Genomic DNA, 20983 nt, shown 5'->3' with positions numbered 1-20983 from the left:
CTAAAATACTAAAAGAGAAAATACTAAAGATACTAAAGATACTAAAGATACTAAAATACTAAAAGAGAAAATACATCTCAGCAGATATCAAAAACATAAAAAATTTAACACAAGTGATTTTTTTTAAGTACCAAACTAGACTTCTAGTGGTGTGGCCTGGGGCCTGAAGCATGGGGCACGTAAGGAGAGGCGGGGTCGCAGGGCTGTGGAGCCACCAAGTGGTTGGCAGGGCAAAGTAGGACACGCAGGAAGGGCCAGGCCAGGCCCCAAATGAAAAATAAAATAAAAAATAAAGTAGGAAACTAGGAATAAAAGGAACTTCCTTAATCTGAATAAGAGGAAATATCTACAATATCTAAAAAATATCTACAATAAACATCATACTTAGTGGTGAAATGCTGAAAACTTTGCTTTTGAGTCAAGAATGTCCACTATCAACATTTCTGTTCAACATTATGGAAGTCCCAGTAAACAGCAAAAGCAAAAAAAAAAAAAAAAAAAAAAAAAAAAAATTATGTGAAATTAGAAAAGAAAAAGTAAAATTGCCATTATTTGTAAATGATATGCTTACATATACAGAAAATACAAAAGTATATACAGATTAGTAGGGTAGCCGAATACAACAATGAACAAAAATCAACTGCAATTCTAGATACCAGCAACAAATGGAAACAAAAATTTTTTAAAATAACTTTTAACAGAGATGTATAAGATCTAAGATCTCTATGAGGAAAAAAATGAGAAATTAAACACAACCCAAATATAAAATCCTAGGGGCAACTTGGGTGGCTCAGTCAGTTGAGCGTCTGACTTTAGCTTAGGTCATGATCTCGCACAGTTCATGAGTTCAAGCCCTGTGTCGGGCTCTGTGCTGACACTGACAGCGCAGAGCCTGGAGCCTGCTTCGGATTCTGTGTCTCCCTCTCTCTCAGCCCCTCCCCCACTCACACTCTATCTCTCTCTCTCTCAAAAATAAACATTTAAAAAAATGTCAAAATATCACAATAAACAAAAAATTTTTAAGACCTAAATAAATTAAAAATAAAATCCTAGTAAATGTTTTTTTCCTCCTAAACTTGACAAGCTCATTCTAAAATGTATATGAGAAAATAAAGGACAAAAAAGTACTCTAAGACACTCTTGAAGAATGAGGTGGGAGGATTTGACTTACTGGATATCATGACTTATTATATATAGAACTAGAGTATTCGAGATTTATGTAGGATGTTAAGATAGACAAACAGGTGAGTCAAAAACTAGAAGATCCAGAAACAGATCCACGCATACATGAGTACCTCATATCTGGCAAAGATGGCATTGCAGAGCAGTGCATTTCATTAAACAAGAACAACAACAAACTGATGTAACTGTATATGCACAAAAAAGTGAAAGTTGAACTCTATCTCACACCATATATAAAACAAATTTCTACTGGAATATAGATTTGAATGCGAAAAAAAATAAAGCTCATATTTTAAAAATGTCTTTATGACCTTAATAGGGGTCAAAAAGCATTAACCATAGAAGAAAATACTGACCAGCCTGAAAACAAAAGATACCATTAAGAGGGTTCAAGTAGAAAGTTTTGCAACATATACAACAAAGGTTACACTATTAGTACACATAAAGAATGCCCATAAATCAAGAAGAAAAATTTCAAATAATCTAAACACAGTAAAACCTTGGATTGTGAGTAACTTGTTCTGCGAGTGTTCTGTAAGAAGAGCAAACATTTCTAATGAATTTTAACCTGATAAACAAGCAATGTCTTGCAATACGAGTAATATGCAATGCTGAATGTCACATGATTACAACTAAGTCAATGGTTCTTGAAATTTGCTTTGATATACGAGTGTTTTGCATTACAAGCATGTTTCTGGAATGAATTATGCTTGAAAACCAAGGTTTTACTGTATTTAAATAAGCATATCACAAGAGAATATCTAAATGACCATAAATACACAAAATGGTACTCAACTTCATTAAATTATGGAAATGCAAAATAAGACCACAATGAGGAGCAACGCCAACAAAAATGGCAGAGTAAGGAGCTCTGAAAGTCTGCCTTTTGATAAAAGCAACCAAAAAAGTGATAAAAACTGAATCAACTTTTTTCAGAACTCCAAAAATTAACCAAAGGCTTGCAGCAACCCAAGGAGCACCTAAAAGTCAACAAAAAATGGTTGAATGTTGATAAGAACAGTGAACTTTGAGGCATTTGGACTTCTATTCCCATTCTCCTGTTCCCATTAGTCTCAAAAAATAACAGCCTGCACTGCCATACTGGAGTAAGGAGAACAAGGCTGGAGGTCTTTCAAAGTTCATTCCAAAAGCAGAGCCATCATTTGAAGACCGTACTGTATAGGCCTGTCTCTATTCAATCTCACTTGAACTTACCCCATGCTAAAAGCTTCTCCTTGGCAGCCCTTGAAAAATGTGTTAAGCTTTCTGAGGCTGTCTGAGATGGAGCAAAGAAAACATTAAACAAAAATCTTAACAAGAAATACTGAAGAATGAGATAACCATAGAAGGCTGTGAAAAGAAAAGACAGATTCCTGGGAAGACAAAAGGCCATGAGAATAGTACGTGTAAGGCTCTGAGCAAGCTCTGTGTTGCGTACATAAGTAAGAAAGCCCTAATAAAGCCATAAACTCTCACCTCTTGTTGATCTTGAAGCCCTATGCAACAGAGAAGTGCAGACTAAGGTACAGTTGTAAACTGCCTGGCTGACTGTTGAGGATGTGTCCCAACAGGCACCCAGAGGCCTCTGGCAAAGACTGGAAATCTTTGTGGTTTTGAACACTTAAGAAATCTCTGTCCAATTTTACCTGACGACTAAGCTAAGCAGGCATACCAAATATGCAGACTTCACAGAACTGGTTTAGAAGTCCAAAAACAAACAACTACTACAATAAGCACCAGCAACGAACCCTGGGAAGGGGGGAAAACGGATTTCCAGAGTTGCCACACTACATTACTTGAAATGTTCAGTTTTCAATGAAAATGGGACATGCAAAATACCAAATATACAAAACCCATATATAGGATGAAAAAGCAATCAATAGAAACTATACTTGTGGAGGCCTAGACACAAGGAATTTATATCAGGTATCTTAAATATGTTCAAATAGGAACAAAGGAAATCATGTCTAACAGAACTAAAGGCAAGTATGTGAATGATGTTCCAAAAAATTAGAGACGATTAATAAATTAATTATACAAATTATACAAATTAACCAAATTATACAAAAGAACCAAACAGAAAAATCTGTTGAAAACACAATAGCTTCAATAAATGAAAATTCACTAGATAGGTTCAACCACAGGTTTTAGCAGTAGAAAAGATAATCAGGTCAAGTGAAGATATATCAGTTGAGATTATCCAGTCTTGAGATTATCCAGGAGCAGAAAGAACAATGAAGAAAAATAAACAGAGCCTCAGAGAACTGTGGGAAACCATCAAATATACTAACGCACACAATGGGGGTCCCAAGAGGATAGAGAAAGAGGCAGAAATAATACTTAAAGAAATAGAACTTCTCAAATTTGGTGAAAAACATTAGTCTATACATTCAAGAAGCTCAATGGACTCTAAGTAGGATAAACTCAAGAGACCCAACATCATAATCAAACTCCCAAAAGACTAGAGATGGTGACTCGTCAGATAAGGGATTCTCAAGATTAACAGCTAATTTCTCATCACAAAACATGGAAGCTAAAAGGCGGTGAGACAATATATTCAAAGAAAAATATGAGAAGAAAAAAAACTGTCAAGCAAGAATTTTATATCCAAGCAAAACTATTCATGAAAAAAATGAAGGAGAAATTTACATATTACCTAAGAAGTTTGTAGCTCCAGAGCCATTCTATCAGAAATACTAAAGTGAGTCCTCTGGCTGAAATGAAAGGGCACTAGACAATAACTCAAATCCACATGAAGAAATAAAAAGCAGTAAAGGTAAGTAGGTAAATATAAAAGATAATATCAATGTATTTCTGGTTTAGAGCTCCTTCCCCCTGCCCCCGGTTTAAAAATAATTACAAACAGTAATAATTATAAATCTGTGTTGACAGGCATAAAATGTATAAACATGCAAACTGTATGATAATGAAAGTAAGCAGGGGAGGGGGGGAACCACAGCTCCATAGGAACAAAGTTTTTGTATACTATTAAGTTATTATTAACCCAAACTAAACTGTCATAAATAAGTGTTAATGATAATCATCAGGACAACCACTGAGAAAGTAAGTCAAAAATATACAGGAGAAACAAGGGAATTAAAATGGCAGATGTTAATCCTACTTCACTAATAATTTTATATTAGATATAAATGTGATAAACTCTCCAAATGAAAGCCACAAGGGATGGCAGTTCACATGTACCAAATTAACAGACTGACAATAAATACTGGTCAAAACATGGAGCACCAGGAATCCTTACACAGCTGATGGGTATATAAGTTAGAACTACTTTGGAAAATTGTCTGGGATCATCTAGTAAAGATAAATATACAAATCTGGTAACTCAGCAAATATACATGTAGCTGAACACACAACTGAAATATGTGTACATGTGCAGCAACATAGGTGCATGAATGATCACAGCAGCATTATCCACGGAAGACAAAAATGGAAAACAACCCAAATGTAGAATAAACAAAACGTAGTACCTCTACACACACCAACAGGGATGGATCACACAAACATAATGTTGAGCAAAACAAATCAGACTTAAAAGAGTTTATCTTTTAAGATACAACTGAGGTAGGGAGAAAAAAAAACAAAACAGGCAACACTAAACCACAGTATTAAGGATACACGTTAAAGTAGTAATTCTATATAGAAAAGCATGGGGTGATTACCACAAAGGTCAGGATGCTGGATACTTTTATTAAGAATGGTAGCTGCAGGATTTTAGTAATGTTCTACTTGTTGAACTGGATGGTCATATATGGGCATTAGATCTGTGGTAATTCACTGGTGCATGTGAATATGTATATATTGGTATAGTTTTGCTTTGTATGTTTTCTTTTATGGGTGCTAAATATCACAATGAAAGTTTTAAAATGTTTAATGCAGACTTTAGCAAAACAAAATATGTGAAAGTAGGTATCCACAACAAACTAAAAGCTTACTTCTGAAAAATGTTGAGCATTAAAAAATCGATTCAGATAAACTTCTTAAAAAAACACCATGGTTTCCAACAGAAAAGAGGGAAACTGTGAAACTATACACTGTGAATCCTTGCTAGTTAGTCTCTAAAGAGAAACAGATTTCCCCTAGCAAGCAGGAAACCACATTTATCAGGTTATCTTAGGTGCAAAATTAAACAACATGGTAATGGTTTGAGGAGGCAGCATCCTCCTTTCCATCTCCCTTCCAAACCAACATCATTAGGCCTACGACATTTTTTCACTACTATGCATTCTGTTGAGGACAAAAATGTCTCTCTCTCTCACACACACAGACACACACACACACACACACACTCCTGTCCATGAAGAAACAAAACATTGTTCCAACAGAGGAGAAAACTGAGAGGAAAATAATAAATTCAATTTCTGACATAACCCATCACTGCAAGTGTTAACCAAAAAAATAGCCACTTACTTGATCAAGATTTGAAAGGCTGTTAGGATCCTGACTCAGACCTTGGTACTGTCCCCTGAGTCTGTCACCAGCAGCTATTTTCCTAAACTTCTTTAGATCCACGACATATAGTGCACTGGATAGAGAAGAACTACTTGTTATAACCATGGATTATGACAAAGAATAACCCCACTGAATAATGGTCATCAGGTAAACATTCTGCCCTCTCTGTGAAAAGGTAAGCTGTGGCCTCCAGTGGAGCTCAGGGTCAGCATGTGCTTCTTCAAAGATGGCAGGAAATTATTGCAAAACACATACTCTACCATAAGCTCACTTTGTCACTCCTTCTTAATTGCCTTCCTTATTTAGCTGCCTTAAGTCTCTGACAATAGAAAACTTCTACCAAACGTCAGCAGATTAGATAATAAAAGCTGACCATCAGCCAAAAATAGCCTGATAATGTTTTAGATGTTGCTGGGAAAAAAAAAACATCCACACTGTTATGGATCTTCTGGACCAAGGACATAACTAATGATAAAAAAATCCCCAAACCCCAACTTTTATTCTCTGTAAATGCTGCTTCCTACACATCGCAGACCTTCCAGATCTTCCAAACCACATTCTGCCAAGAAGAGATAATGCAATGGTACACAGTCTGACCTAGGAGTTCTACTTCTAGGAATTTGTCCTACAGATATATTTGAAATATACCAAATGATGTATTTATTCACTGCAACACTGTATGTCACAGCAAAAGACCACAAATAACCTACATATACTGCAATAAAATGCAGATGTTAAGAAAGAAGGTCTCTCAACACATTGATAGAAGATCTACTATAGTAAAAAAAAAAAAAAAAGGCACAAAACTGAAAATATGATGGTATATTTTGTGTAAAAAAAAAAAAAAAGATGTAAGAATCAAGAAACTCTAGGGGCATCTGAGTGGCTCAGTTGGTTGAACATCTGACTCTTGATTTCAGCTCAGGTCATGACCTCATGGTTCACGAGTTTGAGCCTGCCTGGGATTCTCTCTCTCCCTCTATCTCTGCATCTCCCCTACTTATGCACTCTTTCTCTCAAAATGAATAAATATTTAAAAAAAAAAGAATCAAGAAACTCTGGAAGGACATACTGCAGTAAATTAATAGATGATGTTATCTGTTATAGGAGTAGGAACTGGGTAGAAAACAGACAGAATTGGGAGGCCTTTTCACAGTATATTTTTTATAATTTTTATTTTTGAGCCACATTAATAACATATTACCTATTCATAATTTCAAATATGTAAAATTAATTTTTTGAGAAAAGAAAATCAGCTTTGGAGAGTACTCCTTTTTCAGTACCTGATATGATACTTTCGCCCAGCCAAATGACTGGCCCAGTACCCTGATTTCCAGAATCTGTATCCATCCATTTCTTTTCGGCTATCACAAAAGGGAGTATAGCCATAAGGAGCGCCATCCAAATTGAAATCTCTTAACTCTTTCAGATCTGTTCGGACAATCTGGAGAAAAAAAATCACAAGTCATTTGTTAAACAGCCATGCAGACAGCAGTTTCCTTAAAACACAGATTGTCTCACTGAGACATTACAGAGGGCAGCTCTGAGGTTACCGGCACAGGCTCCAGCAGCAGACCCAGGCTAAGCCCAGATTCCTTCACTGATTAGTGGGCTGCCTTCACTAACATGTAAGACACTTTGCATAGTGGTTGGCACACAGTATTCTAAGTATTCAAAAAGGTGGCAGTAAAACAAATTTACACTGCTTAGCTTCTGTGATGGAGTTTCCCCATCTGTAAAATGGAGACCTCACAGGATTACATGAATTAACATATGAACACATGCGGAATGATAACTGACACAGAGCAAGTGCTCAACAAAGGTAAGTGTGCTTATATGAGAACCCAGAAAACATGCTTCAGGTCAAGCTGGTTGTGACACAGTGAGCTGAAGGAGGCAGGGAATCCCAAAAAGGTGGATGAAGTTTCTGGCCGCATGACCTTTGCACACATTCTATCATTTCCATTCAAATGATCACCTCAGGTTTCAGCCGGCTCAGGGAAAAGGGGAAGATTGTAAAGGAGAACTATATTAACACTTTTTGAGTGTGTATGCTCTAAAATCACAGTGTGTTCGTTTTAAGTCAAATCTTGACAGGAGGAAGAGTATCTGAAGAGCTGCAAACTATCAAAGCTAGGCATCTATCTGGTAGAACTTCCTCTGTCTTACCCATGCTGATAACTCCTAGCTTTTGGGTAAATAATTGGAGACGATAGCAAGCACTGTTAAACCTCAATCTTCCAGTTTTTAGTCTGTGTGTTAAATGAATTAAGACACAAGACTGCATGTATGATGTATAGAGGCATAGAAAAAAAGATTAAAAGGAGATACCTCAAATGCAAACTGTAAAAGTGATCACACCTGGGTGTACCTTTTCATATATTTTAAATAATGTCACAGAGGCATGTATTTTTCTGTAACCAGAAAAGTAAAATCATTTAAAAAGGAGAAGGAAGGGGCGCCTGGGTGGCGCAGTCGGTTAAGCGTCCGACTTCAGCCAGGTCACGATCTCGCGGTCCGTGAGTTCGAGCCCCGCGTCAGGCTCTGGGCTGATGGCTCGGAGCCTGGAGCCTGTTTCTGATTCTGTGTCTCCCTCTCTCTCTGCCCCTCCCCCGTTCATGCTGTGTCTCTCTCTGTCCCAAAAATAAATAAACGTTGAAAAAAAAAAAAAATTTAAAAAAAAAAAAAAAAGGAGAAGGAAGTCTAACGGCTTTAATACAAACTGTTTAAACCTGGCTTCTAAGAGCTTACCTGATCAGCATCCACAAACAGGAATTTGTCAACAACCAGTGGGAACAGCACGTCCAAGAAGAGGATCTTGTAACCCCAAATGATGCGCTGTTTCTCAGTCTGCTGATGAAGCCACCGGGGCCATTTGTATTGAACAAGCTCATACTGGAAGTTGTACTCATTTGCCATATAAGGTATGAACTCCTATTTTGGCACATAGGGAACAACAGACAACCATTTACTCAGATGAAGAAAATCGGCTCTCTAATGGAAGTCAGTCACCATGATGACAGCACAAGTAAAACATATTTACCATAACGGCAGTTGAATACAGAAATCTGACCGTGACTCACCTGTGACTAAAAGAATACATATAAACTTATCAAACCCCCCATTTCTTTAGGACTTCTAATTATCACGTGAAATGACAAATCTTTCAATGAAGGCTTTTAGGTTTGTGTGTGTGTGTGTCCTATGGAAATGAAAATTTACAGTAAAACATTTTTTGAGCTTGACTCAAAGGCTTTCTCAGACCTGGGCCTAACCCAGGGAATGACACGGCAGATCCAAATATTCTGAACAAATTTGTTTTTAAGTTTTTAGATCGTAAATACAAGTACCTTCAGGGGACCAGAAGTGATTACTGAATAAAATAAAAGTTGTTTAGTAACATCTATAGAACCACAACAACAAAAGACACAAACAAGTCAAATTTAGATGACAAATACTAACTAATAAATAAAGCAGAAAACTTCCCAAGTCTGTTTTTCATGGTGCACAGATGAAACAACACTTCCAGAAATCACTGTTGTCCATGAGACAATGAATAATCCTCCCCACTGGAAACCAGCACTATGCTTTCTAATTAAATTAGAATATACATGCTCAGAGGAAGACAACATTATTTCATCAAAACAAAAGATTCAGGGGCACCTGGGTGGCTCAGTTGGTTGTGCGTCAGCTCACGGATCCCAGGGTTGCGGGACTGAGCCTCACGTTGGGCTCCGCACTGACCGTAGAGCCTGCTTAAGATTCTCTCCCTCTCCCTTCCTCCCACAGCCCCTCTCTTCTGCTTGCACTCTCTCACTCTCTAAAAATTTTTTTAAAAATTAAAAAAAAAAAAAATACAAAGATACAGATTCTCCTCAGGTCACAATAATTTTATGTTTGGTTTTATGATGACTGTTCCCCCTAAATAGTCCAGGCTAGAAGACTAATCAACACGAAGTATGCAGCTGAGCTACGGAAACCCAAGGAAAGATTTTTAAGTTACACAAATAACAGAGAAGCAGTAAGAAGTATATTATACCATCATATCTCCTTAATGTCTCCTTTCCTCTCCCCTGAGAACAAACCTTAAATGTGGGGGACAGATAATTCTTCAAGAACCAGAATTTCACAGGAGTCCTGGTATTCTTCAGTACTGACAGCATCATTATACTGTCAAACAAAAGCAAATAATAATCAATATTAATTTTCCAATGCTTTTTAATCTCAACAAAATTGAGCAGAGCTGATCATAAGACCGCTGAATGTTTTTCACAGCAGAGCTGATGGCTTTAAAAAAGAGACCCTTAGTAATGGAAAATGAAAAACTGCACTCATTATAAAATTATCACTGAATGGAAAAGAAAGGGTATTTCTCACCTATAAAAATATACCTAACTGACAAAGGCAGATGTTTTAATCATGTTACATCTTTAAATACTCTGCTTCATGAACTGCCGTATTAATTATGCTACAAACGAATAACGGAGGTTGTAGCTAACAGACTACATGACTATGAAAAGAAAACTGGAAAGCCGCAGCAGCTGTGTGTGGCTGCACTGCCCCCCACAGCCTATCCTGGAGATACTGCTAGGGAGGAGAGCAGGAAGAGGTCAGGGGATGGCAAGTGGCTACAGCATCAGGATTTCCCTACTACGAAAACAGACAAAAACACACTGAATCAAGGAATTTAATTAAATTGAGTTATTACTAACATTTGACATTACTATTTTAGGTCAGTTATTATTTCTTGGAAATAGAAGGTTGAACCTGAGTAAAACGACAGTTTAATTATTTGCCATACTAGATTTGTCATGGAAAATTAAAAGTAAAATGAACCTGGCATTAGGAAAGTCACTCTCAAGCAAAGGAGCATATTCCCAGCCAAGCCTTCCCCCAGCAGCCGCTGTGTCAACCAGCACATGGCTGTGGCCTCTCCTTGGCTCTGGCTGTGTGACCTCAGGCAAGTCCCTTCACCCTCTGAATCTGTCTGTATAACAGAGGTGTTCTTTGAGAACTAAGATCACTCCTGGCTCTACACCCCTATGAATCTCTAGGCGACAGGTCCACAGCCCTGTTCCACTTCTACTCTCTGTGCTAACTTCCTAGTTTCTGGGTTAAGCAATGCTTGGTGGCCAATTAAACACCATTATTTATAATGTGTGCGCAGTGGTATTAAAGGTTTATAGCCTTGTAATATCCACACATATACATTTATGATACAGCTGGACTTTATGAGATTGGCAGATCAAAACAAATACAATTCTGTACTCACAGTCCTCAGAGTGCTTCACATATACAGAAGCATAATGGATAGAATGCCATGAAACATTTACTCTCCTACTCTCTAAATAAGAACACTGTGACAAACTCATTCATAATGTACTGAAATAATCAACATGACTAACCGAAGAAATCTTTCATAGAGATGGCCGGATGCCACGGAGAAAATATTAATTATGTCATCTTTATCCTGTTTCACTTCCTCAGTCTTCTGTCCTCCTGTAAAGCCCCTGTAACAATAAAGGTAAAAACAAGAACACTTGAACTGCTAGTATAGACACACAGCCCTTTAAGGGGAGAGCTACAGAGACCGTGTTTCCCATCCTATTCCTTCCCTAGAGGGTGATGCAAGGGGAGGTGGTGAAGCATCAGTGGCGCCCTGGGAGGGCACAAGGGAGCCAAGCCACCACAGGATAACGAAAAGGATGCTGCCTGCAAGGCCCCACGTAGCTTCAGAAACAAACTGAACATAGGCTACTCCACAGAATGCAATCCACTCAATGGAAAGTAAACTAAGCTCTCTGAAGGACAGGCACCATGCAGTAAGAGTCAAGAAGTAACTACACCGTGGGGGGACATTAACCTCCTTCGTTCATTGTGGGAAACACCCATCTACTCTAAGTGGAAGTGCAAGATTTGCTGCAGAGTACAGACTCTGAAAGGTCCACATGGGATTCTTACACTCAAAAGAAGGGAGGGATGGGGCTTATACTTTTCCTTAAAAATATTACTTTTTTTTTTTAATGGTGCCAATTTACCATTTGAAGGAGTCCCAAAATCCAGATTCATTTTCATTAGTTCCGTCACTCAGCAGGTCTTCGTTCACCATGTCTGCCTTCTTCTGAACCTGCAACCATACGTGAGGGGTACCATGAACAGTAGGGGACGAAGCCCCTACTTCCTACAGCCAAGTCTAGGCCCCATAACTCAATCTGGTGCCCATATTCTGGCGAAAGAAAGCTGTGTCACAGGCAGGCACGGCCCACCTACAGTCTAGACCAGTTCAACAGAATGATCTTTCACATACCACATTAACACCTCAGGTGATGAGACAGAAACCTCTTGTAATTCAGTAATAACTGTAGTCTGAAAAATGGTCAAAGAACCTCAAATTCAACTGTATAGGAAACAGAGTCTGAGCAAAACTAGCAGCATCATCCACCAAGCTGACAGCTGTTCCAGGGAGAGTGCACCCCACAGGAGAGCTACCCGTCAGGACAGAGTCACTTCGCGCCACAGCCTGTTTTCAGGATTCACCAGGATAAAGATGGGTTGAATCTTCTCACCAGCACAGGGAGCAGTTTTCTACTCTTCTGTGTGTGGTCTGCTTTAGATTTTACTGTGTGTAATGATTGTTTATTCTGTAATACCTTTTACTTGAATTTAAGGCACTAAGAACTTTAAAATTCTGAGACGTGAAAAGAAATGAAATAGGGCTACCAATTACCGTTGTTGAAATTTTCACTGTCATTCTTCCCAGTTTTCTGAGAACAGTCAGCAATAATGTGAATTGTGGCTATGTAAACACCAGAATATCTGAGACTTGTATCGCTCACTGAGATTACTCAAAAGGTGCAATCTCTCAGTTGAAGAAAGCCACAAATGTATATTTACGAAAGACGTTTCACACGTAAAGAAGCATTCTTATAAACCCTACAGTAAAATCCCAAAGGTGAATTAAAGCCTTAGACCAGTTTCTTTTCTTCCCCACCAGCTTTACTGAGAGACTACTGACACACAATATTGTGTAAACTTCAGGCATACAATGTGATGATTTGATACGCATAGAAGCTGTAAAACAATGATCACAGTGATAGCATTATTATCAGTTAAATCCATCTACTTCTAGATGAGAGCTACTGAATGCCAGAATACTGCTACTTTTACCCACTATAAAAGTTGCTGCCTTAGTATTTCCAAGCTCACCTTCACTTTAATAATTTTGCTCTTGAAGTTGTTGAGGACGACAACAACTTCATCCGCATCGGGAGGAGAATCTGTGCCATCATGGCTTCGAGAGAAAACAAAGGGAAAGAGTAAGGCAGATGTTATAAATCACAATTCTTGAAATGCAGTAAGGAGTCTGATATCAAAATGCCATATTTGTCCATCATCTTTATCATAAAGGAGTTTTCCAGAACAAATTATTTTCCCGCAAACTGTAGCAAGTCCCTTCAAACTACACAGAAGCACTTGTCAGAATCTCTATCCTTCAAACATTGAGCATTCCAATCCGTCACAGCCCAGACTTTCTTCTTGGGTCTCCCCTTTAAATTACCTTTCAGAGAGTGAGAGGCTCCCAGTGCTGGCGCACTTAACACCTGTATTTACTAAGTCTGAGCCATGCTCACCACCAGCAATAAAGGAGTGCCCACGGACATGAGCCACTGAACCATCACTGGAAACACATCACTTCTACTCTTTCATGGACAGGTGACAAAGCATGGCTCTACTTCAGAGTTCTGTAAAGTTGTCTACTCTATCCTTCTGCCTGGAGGTACACAATCAGCCAAGTCTAGGCCCTGTAACTCCGTCTGGGGCCCATACTCTGGAGGAAGAACTATAAAAAGCTATTTTCAGGCAGATCTGGGGCAGAAGAAGAAAAACTTTAAATTAAAAATAAAATATCCCCAGTCAACTGTAATGCCTAGAATTTCCAAGTACCAATTTTCAAGATGTTAAGTGCAGAAAGCCACGATAAAATATAAATTCACTGCATTCACTGTCATCCCACAGAGAGCAGAGTTCTCAGGAAAGGTAAGATTCTCATGGGGGAGCATGAAACGCTCCAGAGACTAGGAATATCCAAGAGGAAGGGAGGTCTAGACAGGAGGAAGAGAGGAGGTCTCCACACTCCAAGAGAAGGGGAAAGAATGGCTAGGGAAAGGGCACACAGAAGGCAGAAGGGACAAGGTTCAGAAGAACAAGTAAACTTATGACAGGATTAAATTCTGCAAAACCATATGTGGAGAAAACATTACTTAGAGGAATGGTATTTACAACGAATACGTTATTATAATAGCTTCAAGAATCCACACTGCTTTCACAAATGTCGGGTAAGATCTTCTAGAACTAAGATGACACAACAAGAGGGTGTTTTAAGTACAGTCTAATGGAAATCCCTCCCTAAAAAATTGATACAAAGTCTCTTCACAGAGCTTAAAACTAATTTAAATTGTATTTAGCAAAATTCAGATTACACTTTTTAAAAGGCTATATAATTTTTTTTAAACTAATAGCCATTTATAGCAAACCTAAAGGCAGAACCCTGGCTACTGAGGAAATGCTCTGGAAGTACTTTCTTACTACCACAGACCAGGAAAGCCAGCGCTGGCACCCAGATTTCACAGTCACACCTTACACATGCTGTGCATCTGCGACTCACCCAGCGTGGAGAAATACACTGTCTAGGTAAAAAAGTTTAACTGTTCATCATTTCTTTTCTCTTTTTTTGAAAGGACTCAATTTCTCATCTACATATGGTTTTCATCGCAGTGACAGAATGATCTGATTCGGAGATACCGCTAGCACAATGGAAAGACTAAAGAGTGAAACTTAACTATACTTATTACTGTTTATACCACTTATTAACTAATCATACCCTGCCAATTCTTCTATACTCAATTTCCCAGAAAAACATTGTTTCATCACACATAAATCAAATTCTTATTCCCTGGCTAACTGCCAGTGTAGAACTCAATTGAAGCTGATTCTCTGCAAAATGTTCTGGAAAAAAAAAAAAAAAGCACCTCCGTCACTTAATCTTACCTGTATATTCTATAAATATCTTCAGAACGACCCTTCCTTAATCTGAGAATCCAAGCTCCTGGGTTGGCCTTTAACTGAAAGTAGCCCTAGGGTAAGAAGAAAGACAAATTTTAGTTCTCATCAAAATGCTATTTCTGAGGAACAGTTACTTCCTTTTGTGAAGTATCAGTCACTCATATTTTATGTGTCATGTATGAAGAAGCTACAAAGCTCCAAAGCCAAGAAAAATGCTGTCAGCTCACAAGCTATGCATTTGCAGGGGCCAATTTGATTAGAGCAGAACATTCAGAATATGTTAGCATTTTTTTTAGGCTGACATATAATTCCAATGTATAAATTTAAGTAAACTTATGATTTTTATATTGACCAAACTGTCAATTATGAACTTTAATCCCACTTATGTTCAGAATGCAAACTGCTCCATCATAAATCATACTGCCCAAATTAGCATGACTCAATACCACCATGTGATGTACTGATGATTATTTACCAGATTGGCCATAACAATGGTATCCACAATGACTGGGTTGGCCGAAGTTCCTAATGTAAACTGCAGTCCTCGTGGGGGCTGGCCTGTGGTAATGTCATAGCAGTGACCTTCTAGTAAGAGGTACTCCAGTTCATACTCAGCGGCCACTATACTATCCACCTGCAATAGCAGAATTAAATCACTTGAAAACTACTTAGCAATAAAAAGAAACAAACTATTGACACATGCAACAACATGGATTTCAAATGCACTGTGCAAAGTGAACAAAAGCCAGACATAAAGGGCTGCATACTCTATGGTCATATTTCTAAGAAATTCATGGACAGGCAAAACTATAGTGGCAGGAAAGGGAGGGGACTGCCTGCAAAGGGGCACAAGAGAACTTTCTGGGGCGATGGAAATGCTCTGTATCTTGACTGTGCTGGTGGTCAACAACTGTTTACAATGTTCAAAACTCAGATGGGCTGGAAAGAGGAAAAAAAACACAATAAGGAGGTTTTTGTACAGATGAGAGGATAAGACTGCCATCTAGGAAGGTAGTATTAGAAAAAGCATGTTAAAAAAAAAAAAAAACCTGCCAAAAGAATGAACAGATCTAAAAGCTAAATAATAAAGAAAACAGAAAAGAATACTACCAGGACTAACTTCCATGAGAAAATGAAAAAATAATGAGAAACAGTGAGAAACCGCAGAGAAAAAATGTAAATTTATCTTGGCCTTTAGGATATAGCTGAAAAGACTGCTATTTTTTTTTTTAATTTTTTAAAAAATATTTTTTTGAGAGGGAGAGAGAGAGAGCAAGCACAAGCAGGGGAGGGGCAGCGAGAGAGGGAGACACAGAATCCAAAGCAGGCTCCAGGCTCTGAGCTGTCAGCACAGAGCCCAATGCCAGGCTCGAACTCACAAACTGCAAGATCATGACCTGAGCCGAAGTTGGACACTTAACCAACTGAGCCACTCTGGTGCCCCAAAATATTGCTGTTCTAAATCACAATATCCAAATGTATTTGAGGGCTCCATAATGGCATAAAATTCATGTTCCACACCAACTGCCTAAATTATTACTGATTCCTTGCAGAATATAACATATAATTGCAAGGTCTTGGGACAGCCTGGCTTTGGCTGATGAAAGGATTTTTTTTATCCCAAGCTGGTTCAGACTTGGCTCTGTCATCCTATCTAATGCTAATAACACACTATTTGGAGCTTAATATTACTGCTACACTAAATTCTAAAAGTTTAATAAGGAAAGCTAAGGAGTACACCTCCACGAAAGCACCAAGTCCTAGGCTCTGTGTTTTTAGTGGATACAGAGAAACCAGAGAAAGTCTAGGAAAGAACAGCAAAAATTCTAAGGACATAGAAGAGAGCTACTCTGCATCTGTTCTGTGCCTACTTGCACTGCTCTTTAGTGCTTTTTGTGGCCATTTTATAATCTCCTCAGCAAAAGTTCATTCTTCAAGGGCAACAACTCCACTTCCTGTTTGTTATAAATATGGTAGACAAGTTTGAGGCAGGGAATAAGGCAAGTGTGTACACAACACTCACCCCTAACTTAGCACCTGAGGGATTCTTCTTCACTCTAATGATAAGAGGGCTGAGAATTTCTCTAATAACTACCTTCAAGTTCCTGTTCTCCCAAGTCTGCAGAAGACAGAATGAGCAAACAGGCTTCAATTGTAGAATATATTTAGGGTAGATACAGAGACAGATGTCTTAGAAAGGAAGGAGGCCCTGAGATGCTGTAAGCTCCTTGTAAGTAAAGACCATATGTTTTGATTCCTTCGTTAATACACTCTGAACTAGGTACAGAGAGTGAGGGCTATGAAGAGACATCAGCAAACAACTCTTGTGAGCTCTTGGTCTTTGAAAATGGACTGGGGGAAAAGGACCACTTACCTTAAGTTATATGAAAATGAGTGAAAAAAAGAACAGAAAAACAGAAAAATCACCAAAGCCAAAAGCTGGTTCTTCAAAAATATCAACAAACCGACAAACTTTTAGTGAGACTGACCACAAAAAAAGAGAGGAAGAGCCAACTCACTGTAAGAAAATGCTATAACCAACTGTAAGCCAACAAGCTGTAACCTAGATAAAAGGGATAAATTCCTGAGACACAAAACTGACTTAAGACAAGATAGAAAATCTAAACAAATCCACAAAAAGAGACTGAACTGGTAACTTAAATATTTCCCAATTAGGCAAGAAAATTTAAAAGACATCTTGTTTGGAAAGAAAAAAATAAAACTACCTCTATTTGCAGATGACATGATCTTTTATAGGCTTGTATAATAAGAACTACAAAACACTGTTAAAAGAAATTAAAGACCTAAATAAATGGAAAGACATCCCATGTTCATGGATCAGAAAACTTAATGTTAAGATGGTAATATTCTTCAAATTGATCTAGGAATTTAATGCACTCTCTATCAAAATCCCAACAGCCTTTTCTACAGATATTAACAAGCTGATTCCAAAATGCAAAGAACCCAAAACAGTCAAAACTATTTTGAAAATGAGGAATAAAATTGGAAAACTCACTAACCAATTTCAAAACTCACAACAAAGCTACAATAAGACAAGTGTGGCCTAAGAACAGGCACACAAATCAAGGAAATAGACCTGAGAGTCCAGAATTGAATTCATATTTAGGGCTAACAGATATCTGGCTAAGGTACCAAGACTATTCAGTGGAGACAGAACAGTCTTTTCAACAAACGGTGCTGTGACAAATGGATATTCACACACAAAGAATAAAGCTATAACCGTACTTCACATCATATACAAAAATTAACTCCAAATGAATAAAAGACCTCAATGTAAGAGTTTAAAACTTTGAAAGTCTTATAAGAAAACACAGGAGTAAATCTTTGTGACCTGGGGTTAAACGTTGGTTTCTTAGGTATACTACCAAAAGCACAAGCAACAAAAGAAAAGGTCATTTAGATTTCATTGAGATTAGAAATATTTGTGCTTCAGAGGACATTTTCCAGAAAGTGAGATAGCTAAGAAAATGAAAGAGATTATTTACCAACCATATATTTGATAAGGGACTTGTTTCCAGAATATACAAAGAACTCTTATGACTCCCTCCACAAAATGGTAAGCAAATTTTTTAAAATAGGCAAAGGATTTAAACAGACATTTCTCCCCAAAGATGATATACAAATAGCCAATATACACATGAAAAAATGTTCAACATCATGGGCAGGAATGGAAAATGGTGCAGTCACCCTTGGAAAACAGTCTGGCAATCCCTCAAACAATTACACGTAGAATTACCATATGATCCACCAACTCTAAGAGAAATAAAAGCACATCTACAAAAACTTGGGACATGAATGTTCTCAGCGGCACTATTTATAATAGCCAAAAAGTGGAAACAACCCAAATGTCTATCAATGAATGGATAAATAGAACATGGTATGTCCATACAGTATTACCTGGCAATAAAAAAGAATTAAATACATGCCACAACATTGATGAATCCTGAAAATAATAATTTAAAGTGAAAGAAGCCAGTCACAAAAATGTACGATTCTCTTTAGATGAAAAGTCAGAACAGGCAAATCCATAGAGATAGAATGTAGATTAGTGGTGGCCAGGGGTCAGGGGGCATGGGAAGTGACTGCTAATGGGTATGGAGTTTCTATCTAGTGGTGATGACTGCAAAATTTGTGAATATTCTAAAACTACTGAACTATATATACTTTAAAAGGGTAAATTTTATGATATGTAAAAAAATCTCAATGAAGCTGTTAAAAATACAATCACACATGAACACGGACATCTCAGAGTCCTGCCTGACTGAGATCCAGTCTGTTCAGTCAGAAACTACCACCACTTCTTAAAAAAAGGTTGTACACATGATTATATACATAGAAGCAATGATATTCTTACCTCTTCTAAATAAATATTATCAAGATCATATGGTGTTCTGACAGACTCCACCATCCAACTCTCAGGTGTGTTCAAATTCAGGGTGAACAGAGGAGACTGTGGCATATCCAAAAATTTTGCTATTGGACCCTTAGCAAAGCTATTGTCTGGAGTGAAAGAAATCTCTGGTTCTAAGACATAACGGTAAAAGCTGAAATTGGAAAGAAAAAAAAATTGAGCCTTTTTAATATACCCACAGTCCTTAGGTTCCCAGGCATCCACACAAATCAAAACAAACTATATTTGGAAAGGTAGTCCCCCACACTGGGAAAAGTGTTTCCAAAACCATCTCTTGACCTAATTATGCCTCCTGTGGCTGTTGCAGATGCAAGATAAGGGCATGAGGGACAGAAATGAGAGGAAAGGTCATTCTTTCTGGGACTGCTAAGGGTGGCTGCTGTTAGAGACACAAGATTTCCTAAGCACATGTTTCCCTTCAATGAGAAAAACACTTATTTTTCTCTTAAACACAAAGTCCTAAATGGTGACTGGGTTCTCAGGTGGGCCCTGGAAACACTATGCACAATAGTTTAAACATCTCTCCTGTTCAAGGACAACAGTGGAAGCTGAGAGCCATTGAGTGACTTTGAAACAATATCTGAATTCACTTAGAATCTAATTTATAAAACACAGCACATTTGCATATAAGGAATTTCCCACAGACCCAGAAGATGCTACCCTATTACTATTAACTGCTTTTTATATAATTTTTTTCATAAATGACCATTCCAAGGTTTAGACAACACACAGCTAAGCCTGCCCTCCTTCTCAAGACACATGCAAATGGACCTCACCAAGTTTCCTCTGACAAATATACTACAACTTGAAATAATTCTGCTCCACTTTTAAGATAAAAAAAGACAGGCAAGTTTCTTCTTGCACCACAGCACATTTTTTTAACTAGGTAAATTTAATAGCTACATTGATCCAAATGTTTAAAATTAAACAATGACATAATTCTGAGAGAGGGATGGAGGCAGGGAAGAAGGAAGGAAGGAAGGAAGGAAGGAAAGAGGAAGGCAGGCAGGTAAGGCAAGGCAAGGCAGGCAGGCAGGCAGGAAGAAAAGAAGGAAAGGCAGGCAGGCAGGCAGGCAGGCAGGCAGGCAGGAGGAAGGAGGAAGGAAGGAAGGAAGGAAGGAAGGAAGGAAGGAAGGAAGGAAGGAAGGAAGGAAAGGCAGGAAGGAAAGAAGGAAAGGCAGGCAGGCACACACGGTAGCTTGGGTTAACGCCACCTAAATGCTTCCATGCCCACGCTAAGTTCTCAGAACTTCTGATTAAAGCAGAAATTTAGCAAACCTAAACATTCAGTAAATGATCTTTTCAAACATGAACTCCAGCTATAAGCCCATTTGATCCTTAACACGCAATACCAGCTTTCAGATTTAGTACCACGTTTTCAACTGATTTCTTAAAGAGCTTTGTTTTACCTTTTTAAAGGCATGTCAGAAAGTTTTGACTGGCAGTTCATAAACACTCTTAGATTCATGTTGATCAGCTGGGTTAAAACCTAAAAGTGCAAACAAGAGACAAAACACATTTTCCTATAGTGAAACTAAATGATATTTGAGACAAAATATTTACATTTTCTCTTCAGAAATTTATCACTCTGACACTGAGTTGAGAGAACACCTCTTAATATCTCAAGAAAGACAGAAAGAGAATAATAGTCTGCAATGGAGAAATTTCTGGAAATCACAACTCTGGGGCACAATCTAAATCACACATACATTTCATTTGGCAAAAACATAGCAAGTGGGCTACTGCAAATTACTGTTCCCCATGTGTTGAGGCAACTGATGGATAATGGAGAGCTGTCTACAGAAGGAAAATTTTTTAATTTTTCTAATGTGTATT

The 20983-nt window shown here is 38.0% G+C and overlaps 1 protein-coding gene across 2 annotated transcripts in view; it reads right to left on the bottom strand.

Annotated features, from left to right (window-relative positions):
• The window catches only part of UGGT1 (UDP-glucose glycoprotein glucosyltransferase 1), a 112888-nt gene that overhangs the window by 12555 nt on the left and 79350 nt on the right, over window positions 1–20983 (bottom strand). For both annotated transcript variants that reach the window (XM_047082889.1, XM_047082890.1), the window contains 11 exons: window positions 20557–20636; window positions 19091–19280; window positions 15191–15349; window positions 14701–14786; window positions 12859–12943; window positions 11691–11779; window positions 11058–11162; window positions 9738–9822; window positions 8404–8586; window positions 6936–7096; window positions 5611–5725 (listed from right to left, as the gene is read on the bottom strand). In XM_047082889.1, coding sequence (XP_046938845.1) covers window positions 5611–5725; window positions 6936–7096; window positions 8404–8586; window positions 9738–9822; window positions 11058–11162; window positions 11691–11779; window positions 12859–12943; window positions 14701–14786; window positions 15191–15349; window positions 19091–19280; window positions 20557–20636 — 1338 coding nt within the window. The remainder of the gene's footprint in view (window positions 1–5610; window positions 5726–6935; window positions 7097–8403; window positions 8587–9737; window positions 9823–11057; window positions 11163–11690; window positions 11780–12858; window positions 12944–14700; window positions 14787–15190; window positions 15350–19090; window positions 19281–20556; window positions 20637–20983) is intronic.

Source organism: Lynx rufus, unplaced genomic scaffold, assembly GCF_022079265.1.
Source record: "Lynx rufus isolate CCGP_SWC_20201006 ecotype Redwood Valley unplaced genomic scaffold, mLynRuf1.p SCAF_2, whole genome shotgun sequence".
NCBI classification, from domain to species: domain Eukaryota; kingdom Metazoa; phylum Chordata; class Mammalia; order Carnivora; family Felidae; genus Lynx; species Lynx rufus.
This window is presented reverse-complemented; position numbering and strand designations above follow the sequence as displayed.